The sequence below is a fragment of the Schistocerca americana genome, chromosome 1 (assembly GCF_021461395.2).
Source record: "Schistocerca americana isolate TAMUIC-IGC-003095 chromosome 1, iqSchAmer2.1, whole genome shotgun sequence".
Taxonomy (NCBI): Eukaryota; Metazoa; Arthropoda; class Insecta; order Orthoptera; family Acrididae; genus Schistocerca; species Schistocerca americana.
The window spans coordinates 211,574,520-211,596,528 of NC_060119.1; the positions used below are offsets into that span (position 1 = coordinate 211,574,520).

The 22,009-nt window shown below is 39.8% G+C and overlaps 1 protein-coding gene across 1 annotated transcript in view; it reads left to right on the forward strand.

Annotated features, from left to right (window-relative positions):
* The window catches only part of LOC124601302 (probable Rho GTPase-activating protein CG5521), a 253,206-nt gene that overhangs the window by 75,891 nt on the left and 155,306 nt on the right, over positions 1 to 22,009 (forward strand). Inside the window, exons 16-20 of the mRNA XM_047136237.1 lie at positions 2,113 to 2,431; positions 5,819 to 6,061; positions 7,151 to 7,285; positions 7,779 to 7,919; positions 12,824 to 13,014. Coding sequence (XP_046992193.1) covers positions 2,113 to 2,431; positions 5,819 to 6,061; positions 7,151 to 7,285; positions 7,779 to 7,919; positions 12,824 to 13,014 — 1,029 coding nt within the window. The remainder of the gene's footprint in view (positions 1 to 2,112; positions 2,432 to 5,818; positions 6,062 to 7,150; positions 7,286 to 7,778; positions 7,920 to 12,823; positions 13,015 to 22,009) is intronic.

Consider the following 22,009-nt stretch of genomic DNA (forward strand, 5'->3'; position numbering starts at 1 on the left):
TCAGTCCCGTCATTTGGGCAAGGCTGTTCATGTGGTAGACAGTTGTCAGTTCCAGCTGTGGAAATTTTTTATATAATAGCTCACTTTAGCAGCTGCAAATAAATATTCACATAATAAGCTGCAAACAGCTCCTCTATATAAACACAAGCTCAGTGCTTTTTTTTCCACTCACTTAAAAGAAAAGCAGTAAATGCTGGAGAAGTATGGTATGTCCGTAAACTGAAAGCACATGATAGGGGAAGTTGACTTTACCAGAAGAGTGCTACAGCTGCCTTAAAAGATGACTAAGAATCAATTTCCCCTCTAGCAGCATAGAACATTGTGCAGAGATTTACATAGAAGCTGTTAATAAACTAATCTTGCATTAGTATTATAATTCCACTTAGCAACTAATATGTGTTCAGTGTAGTGTTAACACACTATGTGAAAATAAACACCTTCTTGAGCATGTCTGCTCGCTCTGTCACCAGTGAGTCATAAGACCTGCTGCAGAGGGCTGGTATACCGGCTTTATGAAACTCCCTTTAGTTGTTTTTTGTAAGTTTTTGGGGTAAATAGAATGGGGAATCACCTGCCTGCTCTTTAGTTTGCACCTGTGAAGGAGAGAAATGTGTGACCACAATCCAGTGATCTACCTTCCTTCACAATTCTACCCTCCACCCTGTCACACCCCCAGAACACAATTTATCATTTAATATGGCTCTACTATACTTAGATGTGGTATGCGCACTTAATATTTTCCTCACCCACTTCATTTAACAGTAAGCATTAGTTTTATACCATGAAAACACTGTTTTAATAATAGGATCTTTTTTTATATGAAATATAATTTAATTTTGTACTGGGAAACATTTTTGCTGGAAGCGACAATTTTCGAGATAATCAAGAAAAATGTGACCTTTAAATGCCCCCAACGTCTCAGGATTTTTAATTTATCTTTCATTACACTCTCCTACTACTGAACAAAACTTTACCAGTACATGAATTTTTTCCCCTAATTTGTATTAGTCGAGTGGACTAACACCCCCTACCCAGCTGTCTCCCCTTCTGCTGTCCTTTCCAACCCTCCCAATAAACTCATACACGTCATCATGATTGTGCGCGCCTCACCAGCTCTGGTGCCCGTGTGTTACATTTACATTTTCCAACTTACTCTGTTGTTTAAGCTGGTAGAAACAAAACACCACTGCGTGTCCTTTCAAATCTGTTCATGGAAGACAAATATGTGTATACCTGAATAATTTAAGTGTAGTAATGTTCCAGAAATCTTGTACTCACACTGTGACTCGGAAGTAAATCGTGAAACGTTCTGTCATTAATCTTGCATCTCTGTCTCCATGCTCATGACAAGGATCCTACAGGGATGAAAAATCACCAACTGCCCATGCCAAATTCTAGTTTGTGACTTATGTAGACAAACCACTGTTTCAGTACTTTCTCGGCAGAGAATTGCTTGACATTTCTTTCATAATACAACATTCATTCAGTAACAACCTTATTCCTTGTGTTGAACAATTGATTTAATAGGGCTCATTGAAATTAGTCTTCTCACTTATTTTGTTGATCAGTCTTGCAAAACCTTAAAAAAAAAGACTAGGATTAAAGAAAATGTGTCTAAAATAACAGCAGTGTTAATGACATTCATATTGGTGAAGGAAAATGCAAGTAAAGGATAGTATGATTACAATAGTATGAAAAGGATAGTTGCTACTCACCATATAGTGGAGCTGCTGAGCCACAGATAGCCATAACAAAAAGACTGTCAAACACACACACACACACACACACACACACACACACTCACACACACACACAAAGAAACAAAAGCACACACGCATGTGTGGTGTGCAAACGGAACTCACAGTCTGTTGCTTTGAAATTGCTTCTTTTTCAAGGTATTTGTAATGGCATTGCCAAGAGGGTTGTATTTAGAAATGAACTGCAAAAGTCATGGGATGCCTTATTGTATTGAAATTTATCATCATAGATACTAAAAAAAGTGTACATTTTCTTATTGTGGATAGTGTTCGATTAAATTAGTAACTTACAAGAATGTAAAGAAATGGCTCGAAAGTCTATTAAAAACATTATCATCTTTGTTTCTGTGAGCAGAAAACATTGGAAACACTGACACGTGTTTTGGCACGCCATGTCTATGGCTTGGACCTCACGGATTTGCCACTTGATCGCCTGACAGAGCAAAAAGCCAAGAAACGGCGCGGAAACAGACAGCAGAGTGTATGTGAGAATAACCAGAACCAGGGCCACCAAACACATCCAGCGTCTCAGCCAGCTCGCAACAGTGTTTCATATTCATCTGGCCAAGGATCAATGCGAGCAAGTTCTATTCCACCACTGGCAGCATCCAGTACACCGTGTCATGACCAAAGCTCTAGTGATGGTCCCGCCAGCTTCAACACAACAGCTTCTGGTTAGTACTAGAATTATTTATGCTGTTTGAGCCATTATAGTGGTCTTTGCTATTAAGTGAATGATGTTGATAATAATAAAACTATCCAAAATCCACGGTGGAATAACGAGAAGATTATGAAAAGGATATAGACTGCTATTCGTCATATAGAGGAGATGTAGCGCCACAGACTGGCACAGCAGAAAGACTGCTAAATGTGAACTTTCAACCAAAAGGGCTTCTTCTAACGTAGAAAACTAACACATGCACATGCACACACAGTCATATCGGCCAGCCTCGGTGTGGCTTTTTCAATATCTGTTTTAAACCAAAATATATAAAACCTGACCTAAGAAATGAATTCGGCTTTGGCTTTGTAGATCTCAAATATCAAAGGCTACAGCAGTGTTAACATGACTTGTAATCTGTCTGATTTGCTGCAGTTTATTATACTTTAATTTGATATTAATTTAGTTTCAGAAAAATGACTGCTACCTTTTTAAGTGGGGATGTAATGGAATTTGGTCCAAAAATTGATTTTTCAAAAATCCATGTTGTGTGTGAATTTTCATGATAGCAGGTTTAGAAATGCCTTTAAATTGTTAAACTGATTAACTCTGCACTGGTGACCACTCCCACCTTTTCCGACATTTGGGAAACTGTTTCAGCAGAATTTTTGTCAGTGTGAAGGATATTTTCTTTTGATATCTTTGGCTGACATCCATATCTTTGCCTGAAAACTTTCTTGCATGTGGTTTATTTATGTTTTGTCAATACTAACACTTATTAGTAGATGGAAGGTTGAATTTGCAAACCTTTACATGGAAGTCAAGATTTATGAATAATGGGTGGTGGAAAAACTGTGTTTAGGAAATGGAGGTTTCATGGAAATCAGTTTACTGACAAAAAAGAGGAAGCAGCTCGAAATGAAGAGCATAAGCTCTCAGCTTCAGCATCGAAACAAGGGACAGGAAAATTGTACAGATGTGTGAATGATATTGATATGGATTGCACTGGATTCAGCCTTATTTAGAACTTCTCTGCCAGGCTATAAAGTTTTTATGTTCATGTGTTAGCTGTAAAAAATATGGAATTCATGATTGTTGTTGAAGAAAGAAGAGTGGGAATAGATTGTGATTTTAAATTAATTTGTAATTCATGTGGCTATGAATTTAAATTTTCCTCCTCCAAAAAAAAAGTAACACTGGTACGTATGAGAGCCATTTTAGGTTAGCATATGCTCTGAGATGCCTTGGACAGGACAGGACAGGGAAGGAAGTAATTTATTGTGTGGTTTTCTGAACATGCCTCCACCTTGTCCAAGGTTTGAAAAAATAAATAAAGGAATGTCAGACGCTGTATGCGATACTGCCAAAGTTTCTATGAAGAAAGCGGTGGAGGAATTGGTGGAAATAAACCGAAAAGAAGTAGATCCTGGGGTAGATATTCATGACAGTGAATCTCCTACAAATGCTATTGACCTGTGTGTGTCTGTAGATGGGACCTGGATGAAAAGGGGTCACACATCTCTGTATGGAGTTGCATCTGTCATTGGTATTGACTCGGGCAAAGTTTTAGATGTAGAAATTATGTCTAAATACTGGCACCAGTGTGCAACAACGAAAATGTCAAACAATGAAGACGGTGAGAAATTGTGGCAAGAAAAGTGTGCAATAGCATGCTCTTAAAATTATAGTGGTTCAAGTGGGGGCATGGAGGCTGCTGCAGTTGTGAGGATGTTCTCCGTATCTGAGAACCAGTATGGTGTTGGATATACTAAATGTCTTGGTGATTTGGACTTCTCTTCATTCAAAGTTGTAACAGATAAAAATTCGTGCAATACAACAATAGAAAAGTTGGAATGTGTTGGTCACATCCAAAAGAGGCTTCGTGGTAGGCTTTGTCACTTGCTGAAAGAGAAGAAAGGTGAGGTATTTGAGGATGGAAAACCACTAGGAGGAAAAAGCAGGCTTACTCTGAAAGAAATGAATTCTCTTCAGTTATTTTACCGGAGAGCTATCAGGAAAAACATACATAATTTAGAGGCAATGAGGCATGCTGTGTGGGCAGTTTTTATCCACAAACTATCCACTGACCAAACATCAATGCACAGTCTGTATCCAGAAGACTATTGGTGTAAGTTCGACAACAGGAATGAGACGTATTAACATAAACACTCATTACCAGAACCTGTTATGAATGCAATTAAGCCCACGTTCAGGTTTCTTGCAAACCCTGATTTTTGGAGGAAGTGTCTTCACAGAAAGACAAAATGCAAATGAAAGCCTCATTAATTTAATTTGGAGTAGATGCTCAAGAAAGACATTCTGTGCACTTGAAGTACTCAAAATAGCTGTCTATGATGCAGTTTTATGTTAAGATAGTGGAAATAATGGCAGAATTGAAGTGCCGAAGAAAATTAGTGTAGATCCTGTGTGTTTACAACAAAAGCATTTTACACCCTTGACGAGAGCGGAGTCAAGAAAGCTAACAGATCAGTGTCTTCCCTGCAAAAACAGGCCAGGCAGATTCAAAGAGGAGAGAAGAGAAACCTGGTTAGTACTAGAATTATTTATGCTGTTTGAGTCTTCATAGTATGGAGGATTTTAAAATTGAGGTAAGCTTATTACATGTAGAAGTATGAGAAGAAAACCTTTGAACCTCATTTTCTCTGTTTTACATTTTTTACAGTATTAGAAGCCTTTTCTCAAAAAGTATATGCACTAATGCTATGAAATTTTCAGGAACTGTTCACGTGTTGCTGTCTCCCTGGAACTAAAAAATAAGAGATCCTGCAATTACATTCTGGTTTTTAGATGATTGTGTGTAGAGAAAAAAGTTAATTTTGGATGTGCAAAATTAAAAACTCTGTTAATGATAACAATTTGTACCATAAATTAGTATCTGTAGTTCAGTGGTCTTATAACCTTCTCGGGACACTACAATAAAATTTTCAGATTAATTGCATGAATTTGAGTTCTGGCTTTTTATAAAAAGGAGAATAAAAAAATAAAAATTCAAATTTCTGGCAAAATATCAATCCTGCATATTTTATTTTATTTTCCCAGTAAAACACAGCTCTTTTGCTTTACATGTGCAACATTTTAGATTTGTACATTCATAAATGTGGCTGTAATGGATTTTGTAATTTCATGTTTGTGTTTTCTGTTACATCCCCCCTTACGAGAGTAAATAATACAAGGTGCTGGTTTTCAGAAATTGATTACCTTTAATATTGCTCTCTGTGGACTAGCATACATTTTTGTTTGTTAAGTGAACCATTAATTTCAGTCTGTGTTCCATAATTACAGATTCTAATATTCTGTTTACAATGTGTGGCACCCTTGGGAGCCATCTGAATTATTCTTGGAAAACCATACACTTTGCAAAGTCTTTTACAATTTCCAGAGTTGTCAAGTGGAACGTTTCAGCAACACAATCACTCTCATTCACACCACCACCATCATGGTATACTGGGAAGTAGTCCTAGTCCAGATAAACGTCGTAGTGGGTACCACGGACTGCACTTACGTAGTGTTAGCGAGGGAAATTTATCAAGTGCTGTTGCACATCGCCATCGCCACAAGAGTAGCAGGATGGTAGATTCTGGGCGTCACTGTGGAAGTCGAGCTGCTCCAGTTGTCATCCCAGGTACTGCATTGTCATGTTATATACATTTTGACCCATTTATAATGTGCTTTATAAGTTCTGTATTATGTGGTGTCGCATCAGCAAGAAAATATTACTTGTGACATTGACATAGTTTTTGAGAAATATGCAAAGGAATCGTAGTTCTGGAAATCTCTAGCAGTGTTGACTCATTAAAGATTGTTGCAGATAAGTAAAATATTGAACATACTGTGGCACGAAGTCTGTATCTTAGAACTGTAGTACTTGTGTGATGATCAGAGTCCCTGAAACTGATAAAAATTTATTCTTGATGAGTCTGCACTTTTACTCCTTAATTATTTACATTGCCTTAATACTTACCATTACCATATTAAAATATTGTATTAAATCATGTAAATGAAGCTACCATGCACATGCTATTTTCACTTTTATTTTATGAAATGGTTTCGACATAGTCTTCTAAGGCAACTAGGAAAACCAGAGCTGGAGGTAACATGTGGATCATGAAAATGTTAGTCCATGTATAGAATCAAAGCTAATAAATTTTATGAGGGTTTTATCCTTTAAATTTATTATGTTCCAAATTAATAAAACAGAAACGTACATATGCTACCAGAGAAAGCCTCAGCTAGTTAGCTGTAACTGGATAAGCAAATGCAAAGCTGATACAAATGGAAGATGAAAACAGAAAAAAGCTAAGAGTATTTCCCTTGTCTGAATTATTCTCATTTATTTTTGTACTGTTATATAAAGTTGATTATTAAATTTCTTAATATTATTTCAGATATCAGGCTCAATAATTTGGGAAGTACCAACTGATACAGAATAGTTTGTGGAATCAGAATTTTTTGTGACTAGATGCAGCTGTCTGCATCGTTATCATTTTTGGTTTCATTGCTTATGTCACAACGAAGGAAGCTGTGGTTCAGAAAACTGGAAACTAACGTTATCTTGTGATGCTGCTTTGGTACATAATTTGTCACCACTTGAACTTCAGTCAGATATAGCTTACTTCAGTTGTTGTTAAGTCAGTTATTTTCAGAGTTAGCCTGCTTGCTTGATATCTGACTTTGAAAGTAAAGTTTGTACATTTTCTTAATTTTTTCACAGTCTTACCTCTTTGTGTGGAAAGAGAAGTGGCCCGAATCATTGCTCATTCAGGTGACACAAATTACTCACAACGTACGTACCCAAAAACCCGGATTCACAAGTCACGTTCCATGGATTCTCTTCGAAGTGCCAGAGGTAATTATTAATACACATGCAATTATTTCAGTATGCAGTTTTGTCATGTGAATTTCTATTTGTTTGCAAGGTAATAATTGTTAATAAGAAAATTGGAAACTTTCTGTTAATGGTCCTTAGTGCTCTTTATAGTCCATTGTAGGTCAAATAATTCTCTTATACGCTGTATCAGTCATAGATTTATAACTTTTTTACTTTCTGTGAACAAACCAAAACTTTGTGTATGTACCACAGCTAAATTTATCTTATTATTCTGGATAATGGACACACTCATATTTCTAAAGAATGGGTTTCAAATCTGTATCTCACCATATTTCAGCAATTTCCTACATTACTTAGGCTAATGTCAGAATTGGTTCATTAAAGGGTTACATTAAGTTTTTATACAATTAGTAAAACTGTGCTGCTAATTTAGGTCTATATTGTTATATAATTTTACAGTTTTTGGAAAGATTTTCTGTAAAGTATTGATCACTTGTTGTCATTCTTGCAGCAGGAACACCATTCCAGTACTCTGAGTCAGAGGGTCCAACAAGATCCCCCTCTCCCGCTCCATCGAGTGGAGTTGAAAGCAATTCAATCAAAGATTCGCCCATGCAGATTGATGTAATAAGTGCAGATGGTACAAGTTTAGGTATGATATCTGTAAATTTAAACTTAGCAGAACAATCGATATGAGACATTTTTGAAAAGCAATGGCTGTTTCCTTGTTTATATTTAAATGTTGGCAGCTGAAAGTTTCACAAATGCAGCATTGACCTGTTGATTGTTTATGAAGCAGAGTATGCCACTGTTTTGATTCATTAATCATTTGACCATAGATGAAAGTGACCAAGTGTGTGTGTGTGTGTGTGTGTGTGTGTGTGTGTGGTCGCGCGCGCGCGGGCGCATGTGTAGGTGCAAAAGGCTACCCAAATTCGTCATGAGTTGTACGTAGTTTAAAATCCTAAACAATGGTGCTGAGACTCTAACAGTGGTCATGTAAAGGCGGATGAAGAATAGTGGAGTGGCATGCCTAGTATCCAAAAAGTAAATGGTGCAGAAGACAGACCAAAACTTGAGATTCGATCGCTAATCGATGATTAGTGTTCTGACTGATGAATTTTCCCATATTAACTTATCACAATTTACACAATCGTCACAGAAGCATTCAGATATTAAAAACTGTGTGCAAGTCAGTTACTGGAAACACTTACTGGCCAACACAAAGAGCAATGAATGTCAGGCATATGAGTGTTTTTGGACTGTCATTGACAAGATGATCTGTTTCCCCACATGGTTACAGGCAGTGGAACACTGGTATCCCAAGCCAACACAGAATCAGAGTAACAGTCTTGAGTTGAAAACTGATGGCTACTGTTTTCTGGGTGAAGACTTGTAATGTAGTCAGTAGTTAAGGCTGATACGTACTTCGAAACTCTCACCACACTGAGACATGCCACCAAAAATCAACAGTACAGGAAACTTGTCTTGGGCAGTCCAGTCCAGAAAAACAGGCCTTCACACAAAGGTCTGTATCATGGATAAGATTCATCACATTTTGACCACCACCCTAGATTAGCTATCTCGTACCTAGTGAGTATTACCTCATCTTGGACTTGAGAAAAATGTTTTGTAGACAATGGTTTGAAGATATGAAGGAACTCAAAACCACTATTGTAAACTGGTTCAATTCCCAGGCAGGGAGTATATATACAGAGGGGTGGAAGAAGGTATTAAAATGTTATGAAAACTGCTTAGGAATGATTTTTTTTTAATGACAAAACTGCCCTTGCTTTTTTAATATATCTCATATTACTCATTAATCTCATCATAAGTCTTAAGATAGCTGCAGAGTTAGATACAGAGTATTAAGATGTAAACTCATATTTGCGAGTTTATTGGTCTTTAAGATACACATATAAACACTGTTCCATGATATCATCATATGGACTAAACTGTGAAGGAAGAATATGAAAGCATTTGATGATATGGCCCACTACTACAAGACGTCTTAGTGTTCCTACAACATCGCATGTCGGTGACGTCTTAGGTGCTATTGTTTTCTCTCTCTCTCTCTCTCTCTCTCTCTCTCTCTCTCTCTCTCTCTGTGTGTGTGTGTGTGTGTGTGTGTGTGTGTGTGTGTGTGTGTGTGTGTGTAATTAATTGGCTCACAGTACACTGTAATATTAGATAGATAGTCCAACAGAATGGCACAGCAGGCACAGTATGAGTATCATTCTTCAAAAAAGAGTTAAAGACGAACATTGATGTCGTTCTTATATGGCACTATTTTAAAGTTTGATGATTTCTCTGGGACTGTTTAGGTGCAGTAGTGTGCTTGAGTGTTTTCAAACTGTGAAGTATGTGTGTAGCCCTGTGAATAGGTTGTTGTAATCTTGGAAGTTAGGTGTGTCAACAGCATACTAGGCATGAAGATGTAGAAGAGTGGGCAACACTTGGTCGTCTAGAATGTTGAAACAAACATCTTGTTTTGTGTTCATGGTAACCCAAATGGATGTGCCCCAGTTAAGGTGTGATAAACGTACCCAGAACTTCATAGAACCATCTCCAACCTGAACTACACGCTCCATCGTCTGTGGCTAAATACCTTGTTCGGCTCTCAGGGAACTTGGCACCTTACATACTTTGAAAAGCAGGGAACTTGTGATTCGTCAGACCATGCTTCATGCTTCCAGTCAGTTACTGTCCAGTTTCTGTGCTGTTTGGCTCATTGAAGACATGCAACTTTATGTATTGCTGTCAATAATGGTCTTTTGTGATGTATCCATCTCTAAATGTCCATTACATGTATTCGTTCGCACAGTTTGCTGAGAACTGGTTGAGGTGGACCTGCATTTACTGACAGTAATAATTCCTTGTAGGTTTGAAATCTCATCATTGACAAGGTGTGACACTCATCTTGGATCCTGTAGATTAGGGTCTCTGTATGACTGCTGTTCTTATGCCTTGTTACTTGGCTGCAACAAGGATGAGGCTCTTTGAACTAAAGCATGAACGATGGTATTGTACTGTGCTGATTCCGCAGAGCTGACTGACACATACAGACCACTGCAGTGCCATGACTTACTGCAGCAGTGTTCCATTGCATGGCTGCCTGATATCAGTTTTCTAGAGAAATTTTTTAAACATTTAGAAACAGGTAAAAATACTAAAACAATGCCCAAGGTGATGGGGTATTCAAAAAATTGTTGTGTATGACTTCATACACAGTGGTAAGTGGAGGTGCAGCAAGAAACACAGACCAGCTATCACAAGGTCAACAAGGTTGAAGCTCTCTGAACTAAAGCATGAACAACACTATCAGACCCATGACTAGGTGGTGTCTGAGTAGCTTCAGGTATCGAAGAGGTTTTAAGTGCAAGTGGGCTGTCTGGCTGCCACTGGCCATCCTGTATCGTGACAGCAGTGTGTGCTTGCAGTCCAGAGCCACTATAGGTGCAGCTCAGCAGACTTGCATCATTAGGTCTGCGGGATCCCATAGGACTGCTATCAGCATCTCATGGAAACTTGCAATTCTGTTGCCAACTTTGACACCCGTGAGGTGTTATTGATATGTGATACCACTAAAGTAACTAGCATGATAGTGCTATTCAAAATACAAACGTGTATAAAATCCAATGTCACGCATTTGTTTAGGCACCATGTATACATTAAAATGATAAATTTCCTGTAAGTCTGCAGGCTTTCGTGGCCGTTGTCACTGAAGTTAAAATCTTCTGGGTTATTAGGCCGCGTCATGTTTCTTCTAAAATGTTTGACATTTCGACCCCTCTGCTGGGATCTTCCTCAGGATCTTTTGGTGTCCACTACTGTTAGAACACTGTCGGTGACGAGTGTCGTGTCCACTTATAAAGGGGGAGATTTTCTGGTGTTCGTGCTGGAAAAGTAATAGTATTGGTTAAAATTCATATGGCTACCATTGGTGGGCCATAGTCATAGGCTAGATGCAGAAGCTTATCTCCTGTGGATACCATTGACAGTCCATCGTCATTGGATAGAAAGGTGCTATTCCACACTTATGCTGGAGTAGGGTTATTGGTTGAATTGCCTGCTATCACTATTGGTTGGTCGTCATGAGTGGCTAGATTCGAAACAGACAGGGCAAGAGAGAGTGAATGTTTACCCAAAATATTATTGTCCGCCAAGGTGACTTGCAGCGTGCTGTTTATGCCACACACTCACCGCAGCCGCGTATTTACTTCCTTGATGGTGGAGAGCCATGATGCCAGAAGCCTATAGCCGTCATCTCTATTGAAATTAGATGCATTGTTAGAAATTTCAACCGCTTCTCGGACCTTTCTTCTATAAATGTTTGTTTCTTTAGCCAGTACACGTATGTTATTAAAATTGGTCAGAGCCAAAGTTCTCACGATGTTCCGATACTGCTGATTTTGCACTTTGTTTTAGCCGCATGTGCTGTTCGTGTTCCTTAATGCATTCTTTGACAGTGCTTTGCGTTTCACCTATATACACTTTGCCACAGCCACATGACACTTGATAAGTCACCTGCATTGTGGAGGTAATCAGGTGACCATGGCCAACCAATGGTAGCCATATGGATTTTAACCAATACTGTTACTTCTCCAGCACGAATGCCAGAAAATCTCCCCCTTTATAAGTGGACGCAACACTCGTCTCCGACAGTGTTCTAGCAGTAGTGGACACCAACAGATCCTGAGGAAGATCCCAGGAGAGAGTTCGAAACATCGAACATTTTGGAAGAAACATGACTCGGCCTAATAGCCCAGAAGATTTTAACTTCAACGATAAATTTCCTGTCTAAAATAATGCCTGAATTGCATTTGACTAATGAAATACTGGCAAATGTATTTTATTTATGTTGGGGATACACGGCTTTGTCTTTTGTTGAAGAGTTGAAGTGATCTGTTTGTGCTCTTGGTGGTTACAATATGAAACAAAACAGCTGCCAAATGGAAGCTGGAAACGTGCACAATTACTGCAGTCTGCAGTGACCCAGAAAAGTGATTTAGTTGAGCCATGACAGATGTAGTTGGGCCACACAAATTTAAAACCCAACCAGTCTTCTGAGGCAGGGTGAAAAAGACATTTTTGTTGAGGCGTAGTACTGTGAGACCTTCCGATTCCAAACATAGCCCTTAACATTCAGTGAAAAGCAATTTAAAAAAATAAAGTACTAAGTGATCAATGCTCATTTGAAAGACACAAATTATCTACTTACAGTGCACAAAATGCTTGGCCTTGTAGACTTGTTTGGCAAGGGTATTAAAAATAAGATCCTATTTGAATAGGATCCTAATTGCAGTACACACACAAGCCACCTACTTGCCTAAAAATAATGTGAGTTCACAAATCTAAGTATAACATGATTTTTAGTCTTTTATTCCTGTCAAACCAATTGCAAAGATTAGTAGCATTCAGGTTAAGAGGTGTTATCCTGTGTGGTGAACAGCTGTCCCCACTTCTATATCTTTCTCTGTTAGAACAGTATTGTAACGAAATTTGTATTTGTATTTGATTTTTGTACTACATTCAGATTTTTTTGTCTGACAACAGATCTTCAAGAGACTAGTGGCCGAACTTCAGTAATGGCAGGAGGAACAGTGCGTGGCTGGTTGCCTGATGTGGCTGTTGTATTATGGCGCCGTATGTTGGGAGCTCTTGGAGACGTCAATCAGATTAGTTCACCTGTGCTACATGCCCAAGTCTTTGATTACCTGGTAGAGCTGTCTGATACACTAATAAAAGTGAGTTGCTATTTATAATGCTAAAAAATTGCAAACTGTAACTAGTACTGTCATTTACCTTGAAACTGATATACTCTTGAGACTACAAGAAAGTAATATGAGCAAACTTATTTACTTTTCCATGTGTTAACTTCTTTCATGAAGAATAGACCATTGTGAATAAATTAGCCATATTTAGGAGGACAGATGAAAATTTACACAGTTCATGTGAGAAGCCCTTGAATCAGTATAAAAATAGAAGCTCCTGATATGAATGTAAATATGCCGTGGTCAGCCTGAGTTTTGTGTAATTTAAGGAAACTGTTAATATAGTGCTTTGTGTGTCTTATTTGATAGCAGTTTTAAAATACTTTTGAATCCATAAGAGTACATAATTGAATTGTAAATAATAGATTTCAGCTATCAGTCGTTCTTTTTAAATTTTATTGGCAGATCTAGATTTCAGTGAGAAACTAGCCATTCTCAATGCATTATCATTTTTGATCAATGTAGTATTCAATGAACTGTGGATGAAGCCTGACCAACATGCGTTACATGCATTGATCAAAAATGATAGTGCATTGAGAATGGCTAGTTTCTAGCTGAAATCTAGATCTGCCAATAAAATTTAAAAAGTTCAACTGATAGCTGAAATCTATTATTTACAAATCAATATAACAGTTGCTCAGTGCAACAACCTTCTGAATGGAAAGTAACCTGATGACATAATGGAATATTTTCCAGTTTGGATTGCTGTCAGTCCTGCTCCATTTGCCCATGTTCCGACAACATCCTCATGTATCTTGAAAATGTTTTTACATCTTCTTTTTAACAGTGGATATGCAAAAATACACTAAAAGTGTAGGGTGGCACAGATAAAAAGAGGCCGTGTAAGTATAAAGAAAATGCAGTGAAATTACAGAAATGAGGAGCCAAAATGGACTTATTATTTACAATGAAAAATACATTTTTAGGAGACGTTGAAAGTGACTCCCCCTGCTGTGCACGTCTAAGGATATCCAGATACACGCATTGTAAAGTTTGGATATCAATTGTGGCATCTTTACAGCTGATGTTGTCTTCGAGTTCCTGTATTGTGCGTGGATTTGTCTCATAGCCCTCGCTTTTCATGTGTCCCCGCAGGAAAAATCACATGTTGTTAGATGTGGTGAATGTGGTGACCATAAATTTTTGCTGACGGTTCGTTCCTCAGTGTAGATGACATTGACTCATTCCAGGAATACCTTAGACATGATTCATTTTGCCCCATCAGAATGGAAGAAGCAGTATTGTCGTTCCTATTTAGTGAATTGAGCACAAAAGTATCAAAGATTTCCAACCATGCAACTGTTTTGGGGTAGAATAGTGTCAAAAAATATCAGTCCAATGATGCTTGTTCATGTCACCACACCAAACTCAGATTTTTTCATCTTTAGTGGTTGCTGACACACAATGTAAGGATTCTCCATTGCCCAGTACCTCATGTTCTGCGAATTCACATGACCGGAAAGATGAAACCATTCTTCATCACTCATGATGTAGTGGAAATGGTCTAATAAACAATCTTTGATGTTATTCAAAAGCCATGTGCAGTAATCTACATGTTTCTGCCTGTCATCCTCCCATAACTGCTGCACAATTGTCACACAACATGGCTTCAAATGAATACTTTTTAATATCCACTGGCAATTTCTCCTGCTTACAAGCGCCTTTTGGGCCAATTTACATGTAGACTTCTTTGGCCTCGTAATAATTTTTGGCAGGTTTCTGCAATAACTTTTGGTGTGCAAACTGAAGGACTTCTTTGGTGTTTTTCATTTTGCAAAAATCCATAGTGTGATAGTTTTTATAGACTGTTTGTTGCTCTCTTTGCTGATATCCCTCTATCTGCTTACTTTCCCCCAAAAATTTCACGAGTTTCTTTACTCAAACCAGTTTTCACATATGCTTCCCCAATCTCGGTTCTGTCTTCTATAGAGAAAGTGAAGAGATGAAACAAACTAAAATGGTGATAAAAGTAATGCTAACAGTCGACTATGTCATAAAACTGCCCATTGTTATAACTGTTGAGTCAATATTGTTGACTCTATTTTAGAAGCCAAAATCATTGCATTCCCATTCAAAGGGGAGGCGGGCTACTTTTAACTGCGCCACCCTGTATTATTGGAGACGACACCACACAATTCTGGGAAAGTGCTAAATTACTATTTCTTAGAAGAATCTCTCTCTCTCTCTCTCTCTCTCTCTCTCTCTCTCTCCCCCCCCCCCCCTCTCTCTCTCCCCCCCCCCCCCCTCTCTCTCCTTGCACGTGCACTTTGGTAGGAGAGAGTGGTACTGAAGTGATTTATTCTGGTCTGAAGATGCAGAAAGGCTTGAGAGTTAAGTAATAATTTAACTTTAGTTTGTGCATCTTCCTTTTTCTTTTTAGCACTTTGCCTACAAAGAAGTTTTCTGTCCTCAAAAGGTATTTGCATTGCATGAAAAATCTTCATTTTGCTGTTTGATGTCACAGGTAATATTCTCAGGTGTTGAAACTGTGATGTTGCTGATAATGGATGACGTAAACTTGTGCATCCTTCTAATAGCTCTCATCTAGCAGATGGATAGACATTTGTGAGAATGTTCACTAATACCCACTATCACTTTGTATCATTCTTTATAAAGTAAAGTGTAAAAATCTTTAATCATGTTGAATATGCAAATATTTCATACTGGTGTAATCTGAAAATATCTCGGCATCTTTGACAGATGACACTATTATGACACACTTTTCCCATGAGTTAGTATGATGTTCATTTTAAACAACTCTTAAACACAGGAGTTTTAACATAGACACAATAATGGATAAAAATAAGTTTTGGGCACTTATCAGAATCTTGTTAAATAAGATTTAACAGGAAATGGGACACATTTAAAGTTTGTGAAACTGTGCGAGAACACGCTTTAGCTTTCCATCATTAAGAAATAGGCTGGTGAGCTTTTGGACGTGCTACACGAAGACTCTCAGAAAAACATATTGTCGTGAGAATTCATAGTGAGCTATGATGCAATGTTCCTTTGGACTTATGTGTCCAGAGGAACATTGAATTGTAATTCTGAACACCACAGGCACTGCACTATCGTATTTATCCTCCAACATCGGGCAAGTGGCTTTCAATGAAAATGTCTTCCCTGTGTGGTAATATACATAATGGATGTGATAGTGCAGATTGTAGACACATGGTTGACAACATCCTGAAGTTTGGGTCTGGCCATGAGGCATACTCAGATAGCCCAACGGGAAGGCAACTCCTCGCAATAAGTGGGAAATTCAGGTTCGAGCCCTGATCCATCACAAATTTTGATTGTTGTCATTCCATTATACAGCTGACAGTTGTCCTTATTTGCAAGTGGAAATACATTTCATGTGGAAGGTAGGAAAAAGTGCTATGTGAGATGGTTGTGAACTATGTTGTTCTAATTCAGAATGTACCCGGTAGTTCAAACATTGGATGCTCAGTGTCACAGAAATCGTACAGTACCAAAGAAACAGTGGTATCACGTTCTCACATGAGACGACATAACCATTTGGATATCCTGCATACACACATTTCATCATTTTGAAGAATCAGTAAATTCAGAGTACTGTATTAAACTTATGATCACAGTATATCTTGGAAATTATTACAAGTTAGTTGATTTGCACAAAAAAACTCCCTGTTTCATTAGGAAAACTCACTTGTACAATGTGTAGTTTTCCTATGAAATATTTTTCTACACATTATGAATTACTGGTAACTCTTAAGAGTTACATGCCTTAAACACTCACTCCTTCACCAGTCTAAAGCTCTTTCTCGTGGATGAGCATATTGTTTTGTCAAAGCAGCAATTGTATTAGACAGGCACTTTGTAAGATCTTCACGAAGACAATGAGCATCACTTGCAGAAATGTATTAAATTCCAAAAATTATATTGAAAAAATGCAAGTGTTGTGAAAATTATTTTTGGTGTTTTCATTGATAAGCAAAAAAAAAAAATTAGACGTTTGATAGGCCAAAAGCATTTCAGTCATCCCTTGCCTTACACATGTCATTACTCATCATCAGCAGTAGCAACAGCAGCTGCCATTTGATATCCAGTGCTGGACAAAAGAGCTGCCTCTAGATTTTCTCATGCACTGTGGTCTCCAGAATAATACTACAATCCCAGTTCCAGAGATGACAAGTGCTGACAGGTGTGAATATTACTAAAACATCAGTTTAATAACTTCTTAATGGGTTGCACGAGTGATTTGTAAGCAACTCCTTTATCAACTGATTGAATTTGTCTAGTATTCTTCCATTGAACTAATGTCTGCATCTGCTTTATCTATAACTTTGTCTGTGTTATTCCATTTTGTATCCCTACAAAGTGTTACACCCAGGTATTTGTATGAGCTGACAATTCCAGTTGTGACTCTTTGATACAGTAGTCATAGGATATGGCTTTTTTCTGTGAAGTGCACAGTTTTATATTTCTGAACATTTAATGTAAAGTAACCAACCAATCGTTGTAGCACTTTGTTATAGATAGCTGCACCATGTGCAAAAAATGTAAGGCTACAATTAATATATCCTGTAAGGTCATTAAAAGTGCAAGAGGGCAGTGAGTTAGTGACGTGTACTAGATCGGCTTGCAAGTTTACCTGCAATTTGGAGATGTTATTAAGCATTTAGGCTGTTCTGTATATTCAACACTCATGTGACAAGCACCTAGTGTCGCATTAGCAGTTGATTTTTAGTATATGTTCTGTGACTCTGCTCTCAAAGTGGAAAACTGTGAAGCAAATGGAGCAGACTGCTGAAAGTGCTGGGGTCGAATTGACCCCAGGAGGTACGGCCACAGCGCCCAGCTCGCTGATGTTGGCATGCTCATCAAGGCTGAAGTTAGTGCCACTCTTCAAGCACAGGACATGCTCGGGCTTGCTGTCCACACCATCATTGATGCTGTCACTGCAGAAGTGATGGACAAAAAACAGCAAACTCTGGAGGGAGATATGAGTGAGATCTGTGCTGTGAACAAATCATTAAAAGAAACTGTGGATAGGACAGGACTACTCAAACAGAAACAGTTCAAGAAGTCGGTGAACTTGAGTATCATGTTGTTGTTGTTGTGGTCTTCAGTCCTGAGACTTGTTTGATGCAGCTCTCCATGCTACTCTATCCTGTGCAAGCTTCTTCATCTCCCAGTACCTACTGCAGTCTACATCCTTCTGAATCTGCTTAGTGTATTCATCTCTTGGTCTCCCTCCACGATTTTTACCCTCCACGCTGCCCTCCAGTACCAAGTTGGTGATCCCTTGATGCCTCAGAACATGTCCTACCAACCGATCCCTTCTTCTAGTCAAGTTGTGCCACAAACTCCTCTTCTCCCCAATTCTATTCAATACCTCCTCATTAGTTATGTGATCTACCCATCTGAGTATCATAATAGATGCAATAAATTAAGACTGTTCGGGATTCCAGACAATAACAGAGAGAATACAGATGGGCTAGTGACGAATCTTATCCAGGAGAAGCTAAGCCTGCAGCGAATGATACTGACAGTGGTCATAGAAAGGGACATAGGGCACCAAGATCTACAAAATGTAGACCAATAATAGTGAAATTTGTGTAATACTGGAAAAGATCTGAGATCTTCAGAGCTAAGAAGAAACTCACAAAGTCATGTCTGACTATATGAGATCTCACCTCCGAAGGATTAAGCATTGTGAACAATGTGATTTCGAGATATGTGCAACTGAACTTACGGACACATTATGGCAAGATAATGGTAAAGACCGAAAATGTTGTTACTGTACAGTATTATAACTTAACTAATGTGTTAACTGTTTTGTTTTACTTCATTAGAAATTCCTGTTTTTTTTTTTTTTCCTTTAAATTGTTTCTTACTTACTTTGTCAATTACTGTATCAACTTTGCCTTACTTCCATTTTTATTTAGCAATTTATTATATTATTATTGTTACTCTTCATTTGTGTTGTTAATAGTACACTCTGTATTTATTCAATTTATCTTGCTTTGATTACTGCTGTACACAGATTATTCTGGCTCTGTTTAGCAAGTTCCTTTTCCTATCACCAATCAGCTATTCAGTGACCACTGCATAGCCTGCTGCTCTTGGTCACAAAACCTCCTTCCTCACTGGAGACACCAACTGCTTCCACTCCTGGGAACCTGTACTCCCCTACTTCAGCTTGCTCACTGTGCATTGTTCCCTTACAAGCTCTGACCAAAAGTCACTAATGTCCAGCAGTGGCATTCTCGCAAGCTTTGCACCTGCACGTACCAAGCTCCAAATTGCAGAGGCAAATGTCCAGTCACTGCCTGCTCATCTTGACAAGTCCCAGCATTTATTTCAAGACATACACATCTAAGTATTACTTCGATTGGACCCCTGGCTTGCTGCGCAGGGTAGACGTGTGGTCTGAGGTGTCTTGCCATGGTTTGGGCGGCTCCCCCCCGTTGGAGGTTCGAGTCCTCCCTCAGGCATGGTTGTGTGTGTTGTCCTTAGCGTAAGTTAGATTAAGTAGTGTGTAAGCCAAGGAACCGATGACCTCAGCAGTTTGGTCCCATAGTCCTTACCACAAGTTATTATTAGTACACCTGGCTCAAACCAGGTATTACCACAAGTTCAGTAAATCTAGTTGCTACATCTTTCTATGATATGACAGATGTAACAGAAGACGTTGCTGTCTCTCACGTATGTTTATAACTCTTCCACTTTTTTATTTTCCTGTAACAACTATTTCACTCTGTCAGTTTACCTGTAAAAGTGCTGTTCTCTCTTATTGCATGTTGCCATATTTCAAAAACAAAAGTTCAGTTCATGTACACACCTACAGCTTTCCGTGGTCATTTCAGTTTGTCCATCACACTAATAACTCGTTCATTATTTTGATTACTTAGCAAATATTTTGCTCTATTTGTTTATCTGTGACATTTTTACCCATATTATGTGTATATTGCCAAACTGTATACACACCTACAGCTTCCCCCCCTGCGGGTCCGGGGGTTAGAATAGGCCCGAGGTATTCCTGCCTGTCGTAAGAGGCGACTAAAAAGAGTCCATCCCCCTCAAGGGGGTAGTTAGCGCCTGCGCCCAGAGACGGACAGTTCCACGACCTATATTTGTGGTCTTTTTGGTTTTTCACTTCTCGTTTCTTCCTTCCTTTGGTTGGTTCCTTTCTTTGTTCTTCTCCATCTCGCTGTCTTCCTTACTCTTTCCCTTGCCTTCCTCTCCTTGCCTTCCTCTCCTTGCCTTTTTCTCCTTGCCTTCTTCTCCTTGCCTTTTTCTCCTTGGCTTCTTCTCCTTGCCTTCTCTGGTCTCCGCCTCGGCGTTTGAGACAGTCTGCCCTCTCTCTCTTCCTTTTCCTCTTCTTCCTTCCTCCCTGTGCGCGCCTGAAGGCCGACCCACGCGTTCGCACGTGTAGCCGGTGACGGGGTAACGCGTAATTCCCCGCCCTGGGTAGACAAGTAAGGCACGCACGTACCCCCTGGTAAAGGCCAGGCCCAGGGAGGGGTGATTGCCTGAGCTGATACCTTCTGACCATGCCGATTGGTCCCTCCGTCTGTTTCTCGGGAGGTGTGACCTGAGGTGTAAACATTCACCTAAGGCGGGAGTGCCCTCTGAGAGGGTCCCCATAAGGAAGGAGCGCGCCATCGGAGACGCTGGCAATCATGGGGGATTCCTCCGCAATGGATTTCTCTTCTTCTCTCTCGACTTCTGCCCACAAATGGAAATATGACCAACCATCAGTGACAAAAGTAATACCGCCTGCCCCACAGTTCCTCGTCGTTTCTTGATCTGAGGACGGAAAGGATTTTTCCTCTGTCAACCCTTTCGTTATCCAGAAGGGCGTAGATGCCATAGCCGGTACTGTTAAGTCTTGTACAAGGTTGCGTAATGGTACCTTGTTACTAGAAACTGAGAGCGCCTTTCAGGCACAGAAACTGCTTCGAGCCACACTCCTGTACACGTTCCCTGTCCGGGTGGAGGCTCACCGAACTTTGAATTCGTCTCGTGGTGTGGTCTATACTAGATCCCTCGATGGATTGACTGACGAGGAGATTCAGTCTTTCCTCGCTGAGCAGGGCGTGACGGCTGTCCATAGGGTCATGAAAAAGGTCAACAATGACCTTGTGCCGACCCGGACACTTTTCTTGACCTTTGATAGTGTTCAGCTGCCATCGCGCATCAAAGCGGGCTACTAGGTTATTTCTGTTCGCCCCTATGTCCCGACACCTACGCGCTGCTACCAGTGTCAGCGTTTTAATCACACTCGCCAGTCTTGTTCTAATGCGGCTAAATGTGTCACTTGGGGGCAGGGATGCCCATGAGGGTGACTGTCCACCTCCGTCTCCTCGTTGTGTGAACTGTCGGTGACCATGCAGCGTCCTCCCGCGACTGTCCCATCTATAAGGAAGAACGCTGTATCCAAGAAATTCGGGTCAAAGAGAAAGTGTCCACCTCGGCTGCTCGCAAGCTATTGGCTAGTAGCCCACGCTGCTCCCAGCGGGGAAATACAGTACTGTCCTCGCCTCTCCTCGGACTACCAGGGAGGTGGCAACCCAGACATGCGATCTGACCTTCAGCACCACGGTCGTCCGTTCGGCCAGTGCTAAGATCGCGCGGTCGACGTCTCCTCTTCCTCCCATCACCCCACAGACACAAGCCCCTTCATCAGCTTCTTCCAAGATGAAGACTCAGAAGTCAGATGCACGGGCCTTCAAGAAGGAACCGTCCCGTGCAGACTTCCTACGTACCTCGACCTCCCAGCCATCGACCAGTACTTCCACCAAACTACCTTCCAAGAAGGCTCATAGGAAGCACAGTTCTCCTTCTCCGCCACGGCGCATTTCTTCTCCTGCGCCACCCAGCGGTTGCCGCCCCAGGCTGTCATCCGTTTCGCCTGGCCGCACCGCTGGTAGCCGAACATCTGGCCGTTCACCGGCAGAGGAAGCTCCCCCTCCCAGCCATCTTACCAAGATGGCCGATG